The 17,202-nt window shown below is 47.5% G+C and overlaps 1 protein-coding gene across 3 annotated transcripts in view; it reads right to left on the bottom strand.

Annotated features, from left to right (window-relative positions):
* The window catches only part of Eef2k (eukaryotic elongation factor 2 kinase), a 58,205-nt gene that overhangs the window by 5,181 nt on the left and 35,822 nt on the right, over positions 1-17,202 (bottom strand). For all 3 annotated transcript variants that reach the window (XM_028764183.1, XM_028764185.1, XM_028764184.1), the window contains exons 7-17: positions 14,224-14,373; positions 13,430-13,562; positions 13,049-13,176; positions 12,226-12,427; positions 11,095-11,162; positions 10,060-10,137; positions 9,601-9,663; positions 7,800-7,934; positions 7,473-7,661; positions 4,438-4,562; positions 193-371 (exon numbers count right to left, since the gene is read on the bottom strand). In XM_028764183.1, the coding sequence (XP_028620016.1) occupies positions 193-371; positions 4,438-4,562; positions 7,473-7,661; positions 7,800-7,934; positions 9,601-9,663; positions 10,060-10,137; positions 11,095-11,162; positions 12,226-12,427; positions 13,049-13,176; positions 13,430-13,562; positions 14,224-14,373 (1,450 nt within the window). The remainder of the gene's footprint in view (positions 1-192; positions 372-4,437; positions 4,563-7,472; positions 7,662-7,799; positions 7,935-9,600; positions 9,664-10,059; positions 10,138-11,094; positions 11,163-12,225; positions 12,428-13,048; positions 13,177-13,429; positions 13,563-14,223; positions 14,374-17,202) is intronic.

Raw genomic sequence — 17,202 nt, 5'->3', positions numbered from 1 at the left:
TGAGGGTACCAGGCACACATATAAACATACATATAAAATAAAAGATGACAAAGTAAAACTAAAATGTTCATCTACATACCAGGCCCACAGAGTCCCCTACTGTGGAAAGCAACTTATCCTAATTTCAGTGGGATGAGAACTATAGACCTTCACCAGACCTATCCTGCCCCAGGGAAGGTCAGTGGGCCTCACCTGATCTTTGGGGGTTCTTGTCCAGTCCAAATCCCCCCGTGAGCAGCATCTCCGCCTCCCTGGCCAGCAGTGCATATTGGGGCTCGTCCTGTATCCCATCATACTCCCCGCCTTCATCGCAGTCCGTCATCTCCAGAGCCGTGCTGTACCAGTGCAAGGCTTCTGACCAGTCTGGACACCTTGCCAGGAGACAGGAAGGGAGGACGATATTACCATGGCAGTGGGGTGGGAAGGCAGAGGACCACTGAGCTGGATGGGCAAGCCTGGGATCCCAGGGGGCCACTACTTCTGAGCTACAAACTACAGTATCAAAGGCCACCATATTGTAGATTATATATACATATACATACATATATATACATATATACATATATATATTTAGATTTATATGTTCCTGAGTGTGCACATAGTTGTACATTGAGGCCAAAAGAAGGAACTGGATCCCCTGGGGCTGGAATTACATGTGGTTGTGAATATCCTGTTGCATACTGGGAACCAAACTCGGGTCCTCTGGAAGAAAAGCAAGTGCTTAACCTCCAAGTATACTCTCCAACCCCAGTTTGTTTGTTTCTCCTTCCTTCCTTCCTTCCTTCCTTCCTTCCTTCCTTCCTTCCTTCCTTCCTTCCTTCCTTCCTTCCTCCCTCCCTCCCTCCCTTCCTTCCTTTTGGGATTTTCAAGACAGGCTTTATCTGTGTAGCCCCGGCAGTCCTGAAATTTGCTTCATAGACCAGGCTGGCATTAAATTCAGAGATCTGCCTGCTTCTGCCTCCTGAGTGGTGACATTAAAGGTGTGCCACCACCACCTGGCCTCAGTTTCAATATTTTTTAAAGGGATCTTCCTTTAACAATGCTGGTACAGTATAGTAGCTCTTTCATCAATGGAAGGAGAATACTTTGGGGAAGGGTTGCATTGATCTAAGCCTGTACCTAATATCCCATGGCCTAGACACCACAGCGCATGTGTCCCTGCTATGCTGCCCTTTACCTGAGTAACATTAAGGGTGGCAGAGGAGGGACGATGCTGAAGCCTCTGGAACAGTGGTTCTCAACCTTCCTAATGCTGTGACCCTTTAATACAGTTCCTCATGTTGTCGTGACCCCAACCATAAAGTCACTTTTGTTGCTACTTTATAGCTGTAATTTTGCTACTGTTATGAATTGTAATATAAATATCTGTGTTTTCTGATGATCTTAGGCAACCCCCATGAAAGAATCATTTGATCCCAAAGGGGTCGTGATCCACAGGCTGAGAACTGCTGCTGAATTAACAGAAATAAACCAGACCCCTATTTTTTTTATTTGGTAACAAGGTCTATGTAGGTTGGCCTGGCCTATGAGAGTCATGCTTCTGCCTCAGCCTCCCAAGGACTAGACTACAGGATCTACCACACAGTCAGCCAGCCCCACTAGGCTCTGCCTGTGCCAGCTGGTCCTGTTCTCCACTGCACACGGAGACTGTCTTACTAGATTTCCAGCTCCTTAATCTACAGTAACACACATATGCCAAACCACCAAGGAGACACCTAGGTCCCAGCCAGAGCTTTACAACACAAACCACAGAGCTAACACGGCAGCTGGCTGCTTCTCTTTGGGTGTCACCCGTCTGAGGGATTATTTACTGTACATTGCCAAGGGCAGAGACAAAGTCTGCCAGAAGGGCTATAGCACATGCTGAGAACAGTGGCTCTAGGTGACTTTCATCCTGACTGGCAAGCCTTGGCTTCCTCCACCCTCTACTCTATGCCAGCTTACCCCTTTCCATGCCAGATCTGCAATCTTCCCAAGCCAGTACCCGCCTGCCCCTGAACTTCTGTTGTCTCGAACCTAGAACGTCTTTCTCCTAACTCTGTCCATACCTACCTTTGCATCCTTCCAGCTAAATCACCCCTTCTAAGACGCTGTCTGCAAACACTTAGTTTCCTCTAACAATGACTGGCTGACGATTTCTTGTCTCTATGGTTTTGTGGCTTTATTTCACCAGAATATGAGCCTTAAGAAGGAAAGGGCCTTGTGTGTCATTTGCTGTGTTTCCAGGGCCTGGCCAGGGACAAAGACTCCATGAAGGTGTGTTGACTAAATAAATGTAAGCACTCAGCTGGCAAGTATGATGTCTAGGAGCTAACCTTGGCTCTACTTAGTCTTTCACATAAAGTTGAATACTCAGCATGTAGGTGACTTCAGGCAAGTCTCTTCATTTCTCAGAACGACAGTTTAGTCATCCACAAAATCCACAACCTGTCATGAGTGCTGCTACTCATCCTGAGAAACAGTGAGCCAGGCCCCGCACTCTGCACCAAGAAGAGGTCTGAGGGAGTCCTCGGTGACACCGGACCACCCTCTCAAAGTACTCTCCAAGAGCTCTTGCTGCTGCAGACACCTGGCACAGAGAGGCCAGATGTCACACGCCAAAGTTTTTGACCCTAAGAGCTTGATATGGAACAACCACAGACATGGCTTCTCTTTGCAATCCAGTAAAGAAAAAGTCGTATGTGTGTGTGTGTGTGTGTGTGTGTGTGTGTGTGTGTGTGTGTGCTCAAGTGCGCGCACATGCACTTGTATGCATATATTGGCCAGCAGACAACCTCGGTGTGGTTCCTAAGGTGCTAGACATGTGTGTGTGTGTTGATGACTGGTAAACATGTGCATTGGTATGAAGAAAGCCAGATGGTGAAGGACAAATGAGTGTCCTTCCTCAGGTGCTATCCATCTTGGTGTTTTGTTTTGTTTTATTTTTTTCTTTTGAGACAGGGTCTATCACTGACCTGAACCTCTCGAAGAAGCATGGAGAGCCACCAATTCCCATTCAACATTTTCTTAATGTGTTCTAGGGGATCAAACTCAACTCCTCGTGTTCAAGGCAAACAATTTACTGACCAAGCTATCTCTCCAGCATGGGAGATGAATTCTTGGCACTAAAGAGAAGGTTCCTGCTCAGCTATCACAATATGGACATACAGAAAAAATATGTATCCTTTTTGTTCCCTTCTAGAAAGCCTTGGAAGGCTCCTGGGAAGCCAGGCTCCTGTGGGATCCATAGAGAATCAGCAATGGTTCCATTATGAAGTCGGTTCTATCACTGACTTCTGCTCTTGGATTCAACGATCTCTCAGGCCACACCAAAGAGCCAAGAGGAAGCCAGACACCTTCCACTCCTCACACTGCAGAAACTGGCCCGAGCATTTCAGCCTCACAATGAGGAATACTGACAGTTGGTTTGCTGGCACCTTCAAGAGCCTCAGAACCACTAGGGAAACACACTTGGAGCTTCCTCCTTCCGGCTCACCCCTCTTAGATGGGGAGCATAGTGCCACCTGTGAGGCCCTAGATATAATCTGCAATGCTGCATCATAAGAATACAATCAAAGCAAGAGTTGAGAGATGGTTTTGTGTACTGTGTATTCAGATGCTGATTGCTGTGCCCAGAGGTCTGGTTGCAGTCCTGACGCTGCATCAGTGTCAAGCATCTCCTGTCTCAATGTTGTGCAAAGACTGTTCTCCATCACTTCTGATTGGTTAATAAAGAGTTGATTAGTCAATAGCTGGGCAGGAGAGAAAGAGGCAGAACTTCTGATTTCAGTGAGAGGGTCTCTAGTGGGGATCAGAGAGAGAGAGAGGCAATTCCCCATGAGGTTGCCAGGAGAATTGCCATGAGGACAGGGATGGGTCAGGAACAGCTTGGGAGAGACTAAGATGTCAGGTGACAGGACATGTGGCTGGGTAGTAGGCAGCAGCATAGTAAGGTTAGAATTGATGTGAGCCCTGCCCAGCTATCGTGCAAGAAGCTTATTAATAAACATACTAGGTCTCCAGGTCATTTTTTTAGAGCAAAGGTGGGTGTAGAAAAGCCTTAAACCTTTACAAATAAAAGCAGAAAAAGGCAGTCAAAAATCACTCCAAACTCTATTCTCTATGGACAATCATACTGAACTGTTTAATATTTCTGACTTTTTTCCCCAAAGCAAATCTTTACAGATCCTGGCAAAATAGCTGCCATCTATTGCACACTTTCTCTGTCAGGCACTGCAGGGAAGGTATTTTATCTTCATGAGATCACATAACGATAGATGACATCATTATTCCTATTTTACCAAAGAAAGAAACCGAGGCCAGGGAAGTAAAATAACTTATTGAAGGTCACTGGATTGATAACAGACAGAGCTAGAACCCACGTCCATCGTGAATGAAAGGAAAAGCATCTCAAGTGGCCCAGATTACCCCAACATCATCAGGAGACAGTCACAGTACCTGTCTGGGCTGAGGTTCAGGCCAGTGTCAAAAGCTCGGGCCACTAAAATCATGGACTGCCTGTCACCAGCTTCTGCCGCCTTCAGTAAGTAATCAAAGCCTTTTGTCTTGTTCTCTTCTGTCTCCTGTCAAAAAGCAAGGGCACAAACAGCTAATGAGTGTGAGTGTGTGTGTGTCTGTGTGTGTATAAAGGGCTCCCTTGTCAATCTCCAGTTTCTTAAGTTGTAAGAGTTCTGGGCTGGGACTGCCATAGAACATGTCCATGGCTTTAAGTATATTGGTAGACTTGTTCAGTTATCCCCACCATGGATTTAACAAACTAAATTTTAGCCAGGTTGTGGTGGTGCATGTCATTGAATTCCAGCACTAGGGAGGCAGAGGTAGGAGATCTCTGAGTTTGAGACCAGTCTGGTATACAAGAGAGAGTTCTAGGACAGTTGGGGCTATACAGAGACACCCTGTCTTAAACAAAACCAAACCCTAAATTTTTTATTATGTTTACTTACTTATTTGCTGTGCATGAGTTTGCATGTGTGAAGGTCAAAAGACAACTTTGTGGGAGTTGGTTCTCTCCTTCCACCATGTGGGATCCAGGGATTGAACTCAAGTTGTCAGGGTTTGTGGCAAGTGCCTTTGCCCATTGAGCCATCTTGCTGGCCCAATTTCAGAATAACTTAACAAGTTCAAAAAGAAATACCATACCCCACTATTCACAAGCTTTCCCTATACCCTTCCCTCCATCCTATCCCAGCCAGGGTCACAATGACTGGTCCACTTTCTGTCTCCGTGGATTCTGGATGTGTCATATACATGGAGTGGATTAAAATGACATAACATGTGGCCTTTTGTGTCTGGCTTCTGCCACAGGCTGAAGCATGACTGTACTTGTTTCTCCCGATCAAACGCTATTCCATCCCATTGTCTTTACCTGCTCATCCACTGACGGGAGACAGCAACGCGGCTGTGAAGATATTCGTGTGCACACATGTACACAAATACACATGGCTACACAGCTGGTTGTTTCAGACAGGGCCAAACCTGTTAGCTCCAGGTTGACAAGGAACTCACAATCCTTCTGTCACAGCCTCCTGAGTACTAGGATGGCAGGGTGCATCCCCATGCCTGACTTTGGATGTTTTTCTGGGGAGACTGTAAGAGACAAGGATGTTCTCCAGAGCCCCCAGTGGGAGCACAGCTGTCACTGGTACCCAGAATGTTTCTGTTGCTGTACTCTCAGGTAATCTGTAGTGAGGGTCTCAGGTAACTAGTGCATTTATGAAACAACACCCGAGGAGTCAGTCAAATAGTTAATCTGCTATTTTAGAAAATGGAAAAATGGCCCTGGAGGTGTGGCTCAGTGGTGGAGAGCTTACCCTGCATGTACAAAGCCCTAGATTTCATCCCCAGGAAAAGAGAGAGAATAGGGGGAGAGTAAGAGAACGGAGAAGGAAGGCAGGGGTGAAAGGGAGCAGGTAATGAATAAGGAAGGAAAAGGCAAGAGAGACTTTTTTTGCTGTGAACACTTTTAATATTAAAATTATTAGGAGCCGACATGCTGCTCCAGCAGGTAAAGGCATCTGCCCTCAATCCTGACAGCCTAAGTTGACCCCTGGGATTCACAGGGTGGAAGAGAACCTATTCCTACAAGTTGTCCTCTGATCTCCATGTACATGGTTTGGGAAATGCATGTATACAAACACGCACACACACATATGCACACACTTAAACTTTTTTTAAAAAGAATGACAATAATGCATTACTTGTTCAAAAAGTGAAACAAAGGTCTCCAGCACATTCTTCTCCACCCTCTGCTAGCCTGAGATCCACCCAGTTGCTGGCCACAGTCAGCTCTGAAGAGGGCTAGGCCCTGAGCCTGTGTTGAGTTTGGCTTTGTCCAGCCTTCTAACTAGTCACAGCCTCCACCACTACAACAGGACAGATGGGAACAGAGAAGAACAGATACACCCACTTGACGCTCAATTTCTCACAGAAAGCTTTTCCAGGCCCCGACTATTCAACTCTTTCTTCCCGTGCCCGAGGACCATGAAGGGGCGGGGGTGGGGGGCTAGGCGGCCCTAGCACCCACCCTAACACCACCTCTAGCACACCACCATCTTGGTGCTTCAGCCCCACCTCCCACCTTCCCTCACCCCACACCCTAGCACTAATGATTTCTGTCACCATTTTGCTTCTTACCCCTGGGCATCAGTCTGAGCGTGCATGATTTCTCTAACCCAGAGAGCGGCTCTCCTCACACTCTGCCTAGCTCACTCCCACGGGGCCTTTCTGTCTGCCTCACATGGCCAGCCCTTTCCCATCCATCCCTGAATGAATGAGAACCTTCTGAGTGCCAGACTCTGTACCAGCTATAGCAATGTGGCAGAAGCATGGTCAAAAGATAAACACAGACCCAACAAAGCCCCATGCAGGGCTCTTCCTCATTTATTTCCAGGATGTCTGTTTTTCCTAGCATATCCTGTCATTTATTACATGGACCTGTGACTTGTTACCTTACCTTTGGACTTACTGACCAAAGATAGAGGTCAATTCTACCTCTGAAGTGACTGACCCCAAACCAAAAATCAGAATCCTTTATTTCGAGAGTCAGATAATAATGGGTACTGTGGAGCTGGCCTTTCCTATACATGATAGATGACAGCATCACTGAGACATTTGTCATATGCATGGCCCAGGCTGGCCTCAAACTATTGATCTTTCTGCCTCAGCCTCCTTAATGCTAGAATTACAGGTGTGAGCCACCATGCTTGACTGCCCATAAAAATCCTCTAGCTGAACCCAGGCAGAGTAATATATGCCTACAATCCCAGCACTCAGGAGGCTGAGGCAGGCAGACTTCTGTGGGTTCAAGGCCTGCCTGGTCTACATAGTGAGTTCCAGGACAGCTACAGCTGCATAGTCAGGCCCTGCCTCAGACAACAAAACAAAACAAATCCTCCAGTAGGTAACCACTAGGATGTGGGTGGTGAGTGATGGGCTGGCCGAGCCCTTTAGGTTGGGTCCACACATCATCTCACCTTCAGAGAGACATCAGCCAGGATGTGGTGGGGCAGCTGAGAGTACATGAGGCCTAGGCCCACGATGGCCTCCAGTTCTCCCAGGTCAGCTGCATGCTCCAGGTGGAAGATGGCTGACTCTCGATCCCACTCCTCATCCTTCTCGCAGAAGCGCCCGCCCTCGTGGTAACGCACCATGGCCAGATGGACCTGTCACAAAGACTTCCGTATCGGTCTGGCTGCCTGAAAGGCCAAAGCCATGCCCAAGAGCAGCCCAGCCAGCCTGTGAGAAGAAGTGATTAGTAGAGAACAGTGAGCCCTGGGCTCAGGAATGGGTATCACCCATACCTTCCCCAAAACAGACTTCCCGATTTTCTTTCCAAGGTCCAGAGCATTTAACCTTTGCACTTCTAGGGCCACGGCCGAGGGCCTCGGCAGGTGCAGGCGTGAGGGATTGAGCAGGTTCCACGTCTCCACACAGACCTGATGGGAGAGACCAGGTGGGTGGAGTTTAAAGGCCAGAGAAGTGATGGGCCGGGACTGGATGTGCTGTCACAGAAGTAAGCAGCCAGGACATCAAGAGGCTGGCTGGCAAGGGGGGGTAGGAACCCCGATGGCATCAGACTTCACTGGACAAGCATGGCTCCAACTCCTTCAGTTTGTTTCTGACAATGCGCTTGGGATGGACCTTGCACTCACTATGTCTCCTTGGCTGGCCCTGCGCTCAGGATCTTCCTTTCTCAGCCTCTCAAGTGTGGGGATTACAAATAAGCACCCCACACACTACGGGGCTCTAATTCTAATTATTCCATTGCCACCAACTCATGGGTAGAGGGCAGTAACAAGACGCAATGACCAGCAGAACAGGCTATAGCAGCCCTGTGGAACCTACCCCTTCATTTATCGGCCTGGTGCTGCAGTTGAGCTTTGATGCTAAGCCTTCTCCTAAGCTCTTCCTCACACCAGGCACCTGGAAAGTCTGACTCCCACAAATCTACTTTCTCTCTCTGTCTCTCTGTCTCTCTCTGTCTCTCTCTGTCTCTCTCTGTCTCTCCCTCCCCCCTCCCTCCCTCCCTCCCTCCCTCAATTTAACCATGATGAAATACACAACATCAATGAGACATATCACAGAACACAGGCAGCTAAATGCCCTGAAGCCACCAGGCAAGATGGACCCATCCCAGAGCCAACAGCAACTCTGTCCTACTCCAGGGTGAGAAGGCTTCCTGAGACCATGAGCAGAGGACAGAGTCCTGACACTGGGGTGATCTGGGCTTAGAAGGTGCCTCTGGTAATCAGGCATTAGGGGAGGAAGGACTCTGAGGGCAGGAGAGACCCAACTTACCAAACATGGAGAAGTATGAGGTTCACGTGTTTGAGAACTAAAGTAACATGAGCAGTAGGGCTGGCCTTTCCTGACATGTCTGAGACACTTGTCATATACACAGTAGCTCAAAGACAAGCGCACTGAAAGTAGTGTGTAAAGTTACTCTCAGCCTTCATATTTTAAATATGCATGAAACATGCACGATGAGTCTCATGGTCAGACTTTGTGCCCCTGTCAAGTTGTCTAACTATGTACATGCAAGTATCCTCCACGCCCTGGTTTTTTTTTTTTTTTTAAATCTAAAATCTGAAGTTGGGAAGATGGCTCAGTGGTTCAAGTATTTGCTGTACAACTATGAGGAGGGATCTCCTACTCAGAAGCCTGGTAGGAGCGGCAGCCTGCCTTAATTACAGACCCTTGAGAAGCTAGAGTCATGATCCCCAGAGCAGAATAACTAGTAAGACTAACCAGATCAGTGAGCTCTGGGTTTGATTGAGAGACCCTCCCTTGAAGAATAAGGTGTAAGAGTAATAAAGAATGATTTCCAATATCAACCGTGGGTTCCATATGTATACCCATACACATGCAAAACCTGTATAACACACTTACACGCGCACATACACACACACACACACAAATGAACACACATGAAACATGGAAAACTAATCTGAAATCCAAGACATTTCTAAGCTCAGGTATTTCAGATAAGGAACACATCCTGGAGTATTGGGGTAACCTGGGGAAGGGGCAGGCAGTGTGTCAGGAAGAGAGCAGGGCACAGGAAGAGCTGGAAGAGTCAGGTCTGTCCCTCTGTGTGCTTACCCGTCCAGAGCTGCCCAGGCTATCCTCATCAGATTCAGGCCTTCGGTTGCCGTTGGAGTGGCCCTGCAAGGGAGCAGAGATTGAAGGACTGTAGCAGGGAGCCTATTCCTGGGGAGCAGGACCAGCCCTCCCAGGACCCCTCCTCTAGGAACACTAGTCCTCTGCTTCCCAGTGAGCTGCTGAGTTCATAGTCTTCCTGTCTGTGTGTGAAGAGACTGACTGACCCCAGGGTTCCAGAGTTGGTGTGAAGCCACTGGGGAAATGGTTAGTTTTTCCTCTGGCCATGTCTCTGCACTTCCCCTTCTTTCCTGCATTTGTCTCTGTCTGAAATCTGGTTTGCCGTCTTACTGTTATGTGTTCTTAGGGCCAGCTCTCATTGGCCTGTTAGCCTTTTATCCTTATAGATAACAGGTGAGGCAACAGAGCTCTTTGGCTCAGATCAGCGTCCTGGGTGCTTACGTTTTCTCGGGGCTCAGGGTCATCCAGGTCACTTCGCTTCTCGCTTGGGTATCCACTGTCTCCACTGTTCTCAGAGTCCTGCAGAAAGAAGATGATCTTATGTTATGGTTTGGTATAAAATGTGCCCCTGAAGGTCCCCGGCTAGGTGATAGGTGAATGGGTCCTGAGAGCGCTAACCTCATCAATAGTGTTCACCAACAAGATCATAGCTGAATGGTTATTACTGTGGGGCCTGGTTGGAAGAAGGAGACTACTAAATATACCTTCAAATGCCTTTTATCCCCAGATCCTTCTGTCCTCTTTGCTGCCCCCCCCACCCCCGTTTCCTGGCCACCATGAAGTGAGCAACTTCTGCCACTGTGTTCTGTGTCATCACACAACATTAAAGAAACCGAATAACCTGGGGCCAAACCCTAGGAAACAGTGAATGAGATCAGTCTTTCCTCATTTACTTAGATAGTCTCTGTGTTTGGTTTGAGACAAGGGCTCATATAGCCCAGGCTGGCCTCAAACTTACTATGTCACCAAGATGACCTTGAGCTTGTGAGCCTCTGGCCTCCACAAGTGCTGGGATGACAGATGTACACCAATATACTTAGTTTCTGTGGCACTGGGGATTGAACTCAGGGCTTCATGCATGGTAGGACAGCACTCTCTTACCACTGAGTACATCCTCAGCCCCCATCTAATTCTAGAATAAAATCTATTTATAAAGGAGATAAGAAAAAAATCTATCTCATTCATTCTGAGAGTTCAGTAAGAAAGCAAGGGCTGGAGAGATGGCTCAGCAATTAAGAGCACTGACTGCTCTTTTCAGAGGTTCTGAGTTCAATTCCCAGCACCCAGAAGGTGGCTTACAACCATCTGTAACAGGATCTGATACCCTCTCCTGGTGTCTGAAGACAGCTACGGTGTACTTATATCCATAAAATAAATAAATCTTAAAAAAAGAAATCAAAGCTCTTTAAATACCATCTGGTCAAAGTGATGATTCCGAACAGATGGCAGCCGGCAGCCTCCCTCCTCCCCACTCACCCGGTGATTGTCCATGCGGTCATGGTCTCTAGGGCCCATGTTATCGAGGTCACCAAACACTGGCCAATCTGAGCAGGGACAAGCAAAAGTGATGTAAGACACGCCCAAGAGCTGCACATGACCTGCCTTCAGCACCTGCACCAAACCTCAATATGTAGCCCAACTCCTGACAATCCTCCTGTCTCAGCTGACCAAGTGTTGGGGTTATAAGTGTGCACCACTATGCCCAACATTTTACTTTTGATTTTTAAAGAGAAGCACAACATGGGAAAAGGACTGTGGCACTACTGAAGAACCACAACCCTTTCTGAGTCTGCCACTTGACAGTCCCTGGATCTGCACCTCTGCGTGTGCACAGCTTCACATATATCGTGCTGACCAGCACATCAGCTCTGAAGAAAGTGTAGAGACAATGGAGAAGCCACCTGTCTCTGTGGGGCCTAAAGTGTGGGTAGCACATGGCTGTTAAGCCAACTTTCTCCTGGTTGTCACCATTTTCTCTCTCCTGCTCTAAGCAAGCTGCAGCCTACATGCCTGGCTGACCTATTGTTGTAGTGGTGTTGTTGTTGTTACTGTTTGGTTTCTGAGTCAGGATCTCACTATGTTTCTCTGGTTTGTGAAACTCACTATGTAGACCAAGCTGGTCTTGAACTCACAGACATCCACATGCTTCAGTCTCCCAAGTGCTGGGATAAACGTATGGGCACCACACTCAGCAGGGCTGACCATTTTTATTAAGTCTGCAGGCTGGGGAGAACTCAATGGTATAGAATAAACCAAAACAAGAATGAGGCCTGTGTTCAATCCCCAGCACACACCCATGCACACACAATTCATAGAGATGGCTAATAGCTTTTTTAAAATCTTTAAAGTATTTTACAGCAAACGCCTCTCTCCAATGGGCCATCTTGCCAGCCTCAGCTTTTCTCTTTCAGCTATAGATATATTATTAACAGATTTTCTAGCGCAGAATGATTCTCAGAGTTGATCATGATGGACCAATAGTCTTTACTTGTTGGTACTTTATTATTTTTTAAGCCATCTGGGCTCAACTGTTTCATTTCTTACCACGTTCTACCTTGTGCCTACCTACTATGATCACAGTATCCAAGGGACCAGACCATGACTTACGGAGGTGGTCCAACTTCTGGCTGTGTGGTGTGGCCGAAGACGGGGAGGAAGGCAGAGAGTCAAAGGTCACATCACTAATGTTCTCATCCCCAGAGTTCTCTGACAGGCGAAGGAGCAAGGGGGGCCGGCTGCCAGAGAGTGTCCTTATTCGGGGGCTCCCACATTTCTCCTCTGTCCCCCTCAAGATGGTCTTGGCTGATTGCTGGTGACATTAATGGGGGATTCATGTCACAAAAGCATGCTATAGGGAATGGAGGGCTCCTTGGAATCCTGAAGACTTTTTATCCATGGCTTTTATACATGCCTAATAGGGAATCTTAAAAAAAAATCAGCTCAGGATTAACCCTATGGTATCTAAGAAGGGGCAAATGGATAGATCTCCAAGGGGCTACTAGCCTGTGTTTCCTAAAGCACCAGCTGTGTTCCACAGGCTTGAGCTGGAAGTACACCCCAATGTACACCACCCAAGAGGCTAAGACTGGTTTTTACTAGTAGTCTCCTAAATTGGTTCTTGTAAGAAGAGTAAGTGGTCCCACAGTACACACTGGGCAGGCCCAGAGGGCCAGGTCTAGTCATTTGTTAATGCACACATACACACACATATGTGTACACAGGTACCTGAGTACACATGTGTGCACAGGTGCATGTGCGAGCATATACAAGTACACACACATGCGTGTTCCCTGTCACTTCTGTTTCTGCCTGTTTTCCTCACACTGGTCATAAATACGCCAAAACCAAGCTAATGTCATCCCACAGGAAACAGGGCCTGCCTTCTTGTGGCAGAACTAGCCAGTCGAGCAAATTGCCACTGAGTACTCACCAATAGCTTGGTGCTCTGATTCACTGAATCCTGCTCCCGTGGGGAGAGGTCAAAGGGCGCAAGGCCCATGCTCTGGCAAATACGGTTGCAGGCATGAGAATAGAAGAAGAGGGCCATTCCCCGGACACCTGCAGGCAGAACAGGGAGGATGGCATCTTACTTTTGCCCTGTGACAAAGGACAGTGGGGGCACTAGAAATGTGGCCAGGCCAGGCAGGGGAAATGCTGACCTGAAGTGGTTGGGGATCAGACAAGCCAAGTTCCCACCCATATATCTTACAGAAGGCCCAGTATGTCTTAGTATGTCCCCTTGGATGTAGAAAGAACTAGCACCGTTTAAGGGACATGGTCCCTGAGCACATGGCTGGCTCTCCCTACTTACCAAGGTTACCATCTCCAAAGTCAGTGCCTTTCTCAGTGTGGATCTGTGGGTCAGTATAAAGGTCACCCACACCCTGGATGTCCACTACAATCAGCTGGTGACCAGAACGTTCAAATGTGAAATGGCTGAAGGCCTGTATCAGGGCAGGAAGAGAAGACAGTTGTAAACAGATCAGTTTGGGACTGGGAATAGGCTGGCCAGCTGTTGTGCCAGAGGCTATAATACTGAAGTCAGTCCTGTTGAGGGCGCTCTCTGCAAGAAGAGTTTTATAGTGTAAAAGACATAAGAAGGATGTCTGGATTTGTCTAACCAACTCAGCAAATACCTCAGGGAATCAGCCTTAGAAGGTGGGGATGGAATCATCAGAACAAGCTGGCTAGAAAGACTAGCCATATCAGTGAGCTCTGGGGTTGATTAAGAGACCCTGTCTCAAAGGATAAGGTGGAAGAATGATTAAGGCTGATTCTCATAATCATGTAGGCCCAAACACACACACACACACACACACACACACACACACACACAGGTATAAATACAAACATGCATACTGCAGACATACATATGGAAATAGAAAAGGGCAGGGAAGTCTTGTTTAGGAGCTGGGCATACTATTCTGTGGTAGGACAGGTAGAATATCTAGCATGTTGCAGCCCTGGGATCACATATGTTCCAAATGGACGTGAGGAGCCTTTGAGGATGTAAGGCTCCACCCACAGGGCTCTCCCTCTCTACGGTTGAGCTTTTCCAAGGGGCTGGAGGGTGAAAGTGTGGGTAGAGCAAGCCCAGAGCCTCACCTGTGGTGTTAGTCGGATGTTGTCATCACGGACAAAGCCTGAGTTGGAATTATACTTGATGTACTTGCCCTCGATGTAGTGCTCCAGGTGGAAGAGGGGTTGGCCTTGTCTGTCCTTCAGCTCAATGATGCACATCTGCATGATATCCACCTGGTAGGAGAACAGGGGGCAGGGTAAAGAGGAACGGCTGGGCTGGGAGCATACTGCTCACCTGGGCACAGATCCTGGTCTCACCACTCACTAGCTCTCTTGCAAGAACTGCTAACTGTACCCAGAACCTATTCTTCCCCTTTCCTTCAAGTATGAAGATCACCAACTCCAGATTTTAGCAGGATGCACAGTCAGAATCACAAAGGGAATCACCGAGTAGCTTCTCTTGCAGCTAGGTGTGGCCACGTTACCACACCTAGCCAATGGGAAATGAGCACCAGAAATAATGACCACCTATAACTGCATCCTGCCCTGCAAGGGGACTGCTTGGGAGCCATAACTGGAACCGTGGTCAGTGCAGTCCTAGGAGGTGATAGAGTAACAGGACAGAAGGTAGCAGGTTTCTGGATGACTTCAAAGACACAAGGTATCAGCCTACTCAGAGCTGCTTTTACACAAATGAGAAAGAAGCCATTTTGTGTCTGTGTAAATTTTTGGATCTGTTTGTTATCGACTCAGACTGAGCTGGCACTAATGCAAATTTGGGCAAGTATTTTGTGTCGATGTGTTGTCGTTGTTGTTGTCCTCCTCCTCCTTTTCCTTCTCTCCCTACCCCCTCCTTCCCCTAGCCCCCCCCTCCAGTTTTCGAAATACGGTTTCCCTGTGTAGCTGTGACTGTCCTGGAACTCACTCTGTAGACCAGACTGGCTTCAAACTCAAGAGATCTGCCAGCCTCTGCCTCCTGAGTGCTGGAACTAAGGCGTGTGCCACCATCGCTCCCCGGCTGTGCTTTAGTTTTCTTGTGTGCAGATACAGGGAAGTCAGACTTGGCACAAAGATTAAATTTACTGATGCACAAGGAGGTCACTGCTCATGCTCTTGTTAGTGTAAGCCATTACACACGGTGTCCCAAACTGTGGTGCCTTGGCACCTTTAGGAAGTGAAGTTTCACCAACAGAAGCGGGTCACTGGGCAGCCGTTGCGGCTTTATAGCCTAGCCCCACTTCCTGTCTGCTTGACCACTGGCCTCATGTCCCTGATGACAGACCTTTCCTTCCAACTCTGAGCAAAAAACCCTGCTTCTTACGTTGTTCCTTGTAACACATTTGGTCCCAACAACAAGAAAAGTAATTTATTTTTTCTCTACAATAGGGAATTACAAGAAATGTCAACATTTTTGAATTTTTATTTTTTTAATTGACTTATTTTGATGGTGGGGATTTCAAGATAGGGTCTCACTATGTAGCTCTGGCTGCTTTGTAACTATGTAGACTAGGCTGGCTTCAAACACACAGAGATCTGTCTGCCTCTGCCTCCCAAGTTCTGGATTAAAGGCATGTGCTTGTTTGCTTAGCTGAGTTTTTATAAAGTTTGTGTTGAACGTTATACACAGTTGCTAGTGTATATATTATGTATGGGTTGTAAAGTGGAGTAAAAGAGACCCGTGGCTTCTAATTTATTTATTTTTATTTTATGTGCCTTGGTGTTTTGCCTACATATGTGTCTGTGTGAGTGTTGGAATCCTGGAACTGGAGTTACAGAAGTTGTGAGCTGTCGTGTGGGTGTTGGATCTGTGGCTTCTCATTTATTTATTTTTATTTCTTGTACATTGGTATTTTGCCTACATATGTGTCTGTATGAGGGTGTTGGATCCCTGGGACTCAAGTTACAGACAGTTGTGTGCTGCCATGTGGGTGCTTGGAATTGAACACCTGGGTCCTTTGGAAGAGCAGCCAGTACTGGGAACTCCTGAGTTCTCTCTCCTGCCCTAACCTGTGGCTTCTAATGACTGAGGACTCTGCATGGCTCCAATGGCTTTCAGTTCCACCCATAACACAGAAAGAACCAGGTTTACGCTTCAAAAGCAACAGCCCTCTAGGGAGGAGGGTCAGCACTCAGGCAAGCAACAGCTGCAGAAGCAACCTGAGTCCTGAAGTGACAGCTGAAACGTTTAGCTAAGACAGCTGCAGTTCTGAGAACCAATCTGAGGGGAAGGGCAAACAGTTCCAGGAAGGGTCCTATCTCCAGTATGGCTCCCTCCCTCCAAGGATGGTGGGGCAGGGCTAGCTAGAGGGTTTGCTTGGTAAGTGGCAGAGCACAGTTGAGTGGACAAACAGCACCCGCTCAGATAACCACATTCATTTAACCCAGTTTTGTTATGACTCACTTGATAACCCAGGCACTAGGGGCAGAAACAAACAAGACACGAAATCCCAGGGTCACAGGGTGGGGGGAGGTACTAAAATGTTAACTGAATAAATAGGTTCCTTTTAGATCACAATGCTTCAGAGAAAGGAAGAACAAAATAACACGACAAAGGTGACGGGTTAGGAGGAAGATCTTACTACGGGCTGATGGCCTTCCTCTGGGGTGACAGATGATGTGTAAGCCTAGCTCTGGCCTGTGAGAAGAAGCTCACCATATAAAGATTAGGGAACTCATGCAGGCTTGAAGGCACAACCAGAACAAAGGTTCTGAGGCAGGAAATAAGCAAGGAAGGAAGAGAAAGGAGGCCAGAGCAGAGCAAACTGCTGAAGTCATGGCCCAAGAGTAGGGACTGTGGCTTCTTTTGTTAGCATTGTTTGTTTGTTTCTGAGGCAGGGTCTCACAATGTAGCACTGGCTTGGTCTGAAACTTGCTTTGTAGACCATATTAGCCTTGAATTCACAGAAATCCTCTTGCCTTTGCGTCCCAAGTGCTGATGTTAAAGGCATGTGCCACTACATCAAGCAGACTGTGGCCTCTTTTTATTATTATTATTAATTACTTATTCACTTTACATACACACACACACACACACACACACACACACACACACACACACACACA

Source organism: Grammomys surdaster, unplaced genomic scaffold, assembly GCF_004785775.1.
Source record: "Grammomys surdaster isolate TR1022 unplaced genomic scaffold, NIH_TR_1.0 142, whole genome shotgun sequence".
Taxonomy (NCBI): domain Eukaryota; kingdom Metazoa; phylum Chordata; class Mammalia; order Rodentia; family Muridae; genus Grammomys; species Grammomys surdaster.
This window is presented reverse-complemented; position numbering and strand designations above follow the sequence as displayed.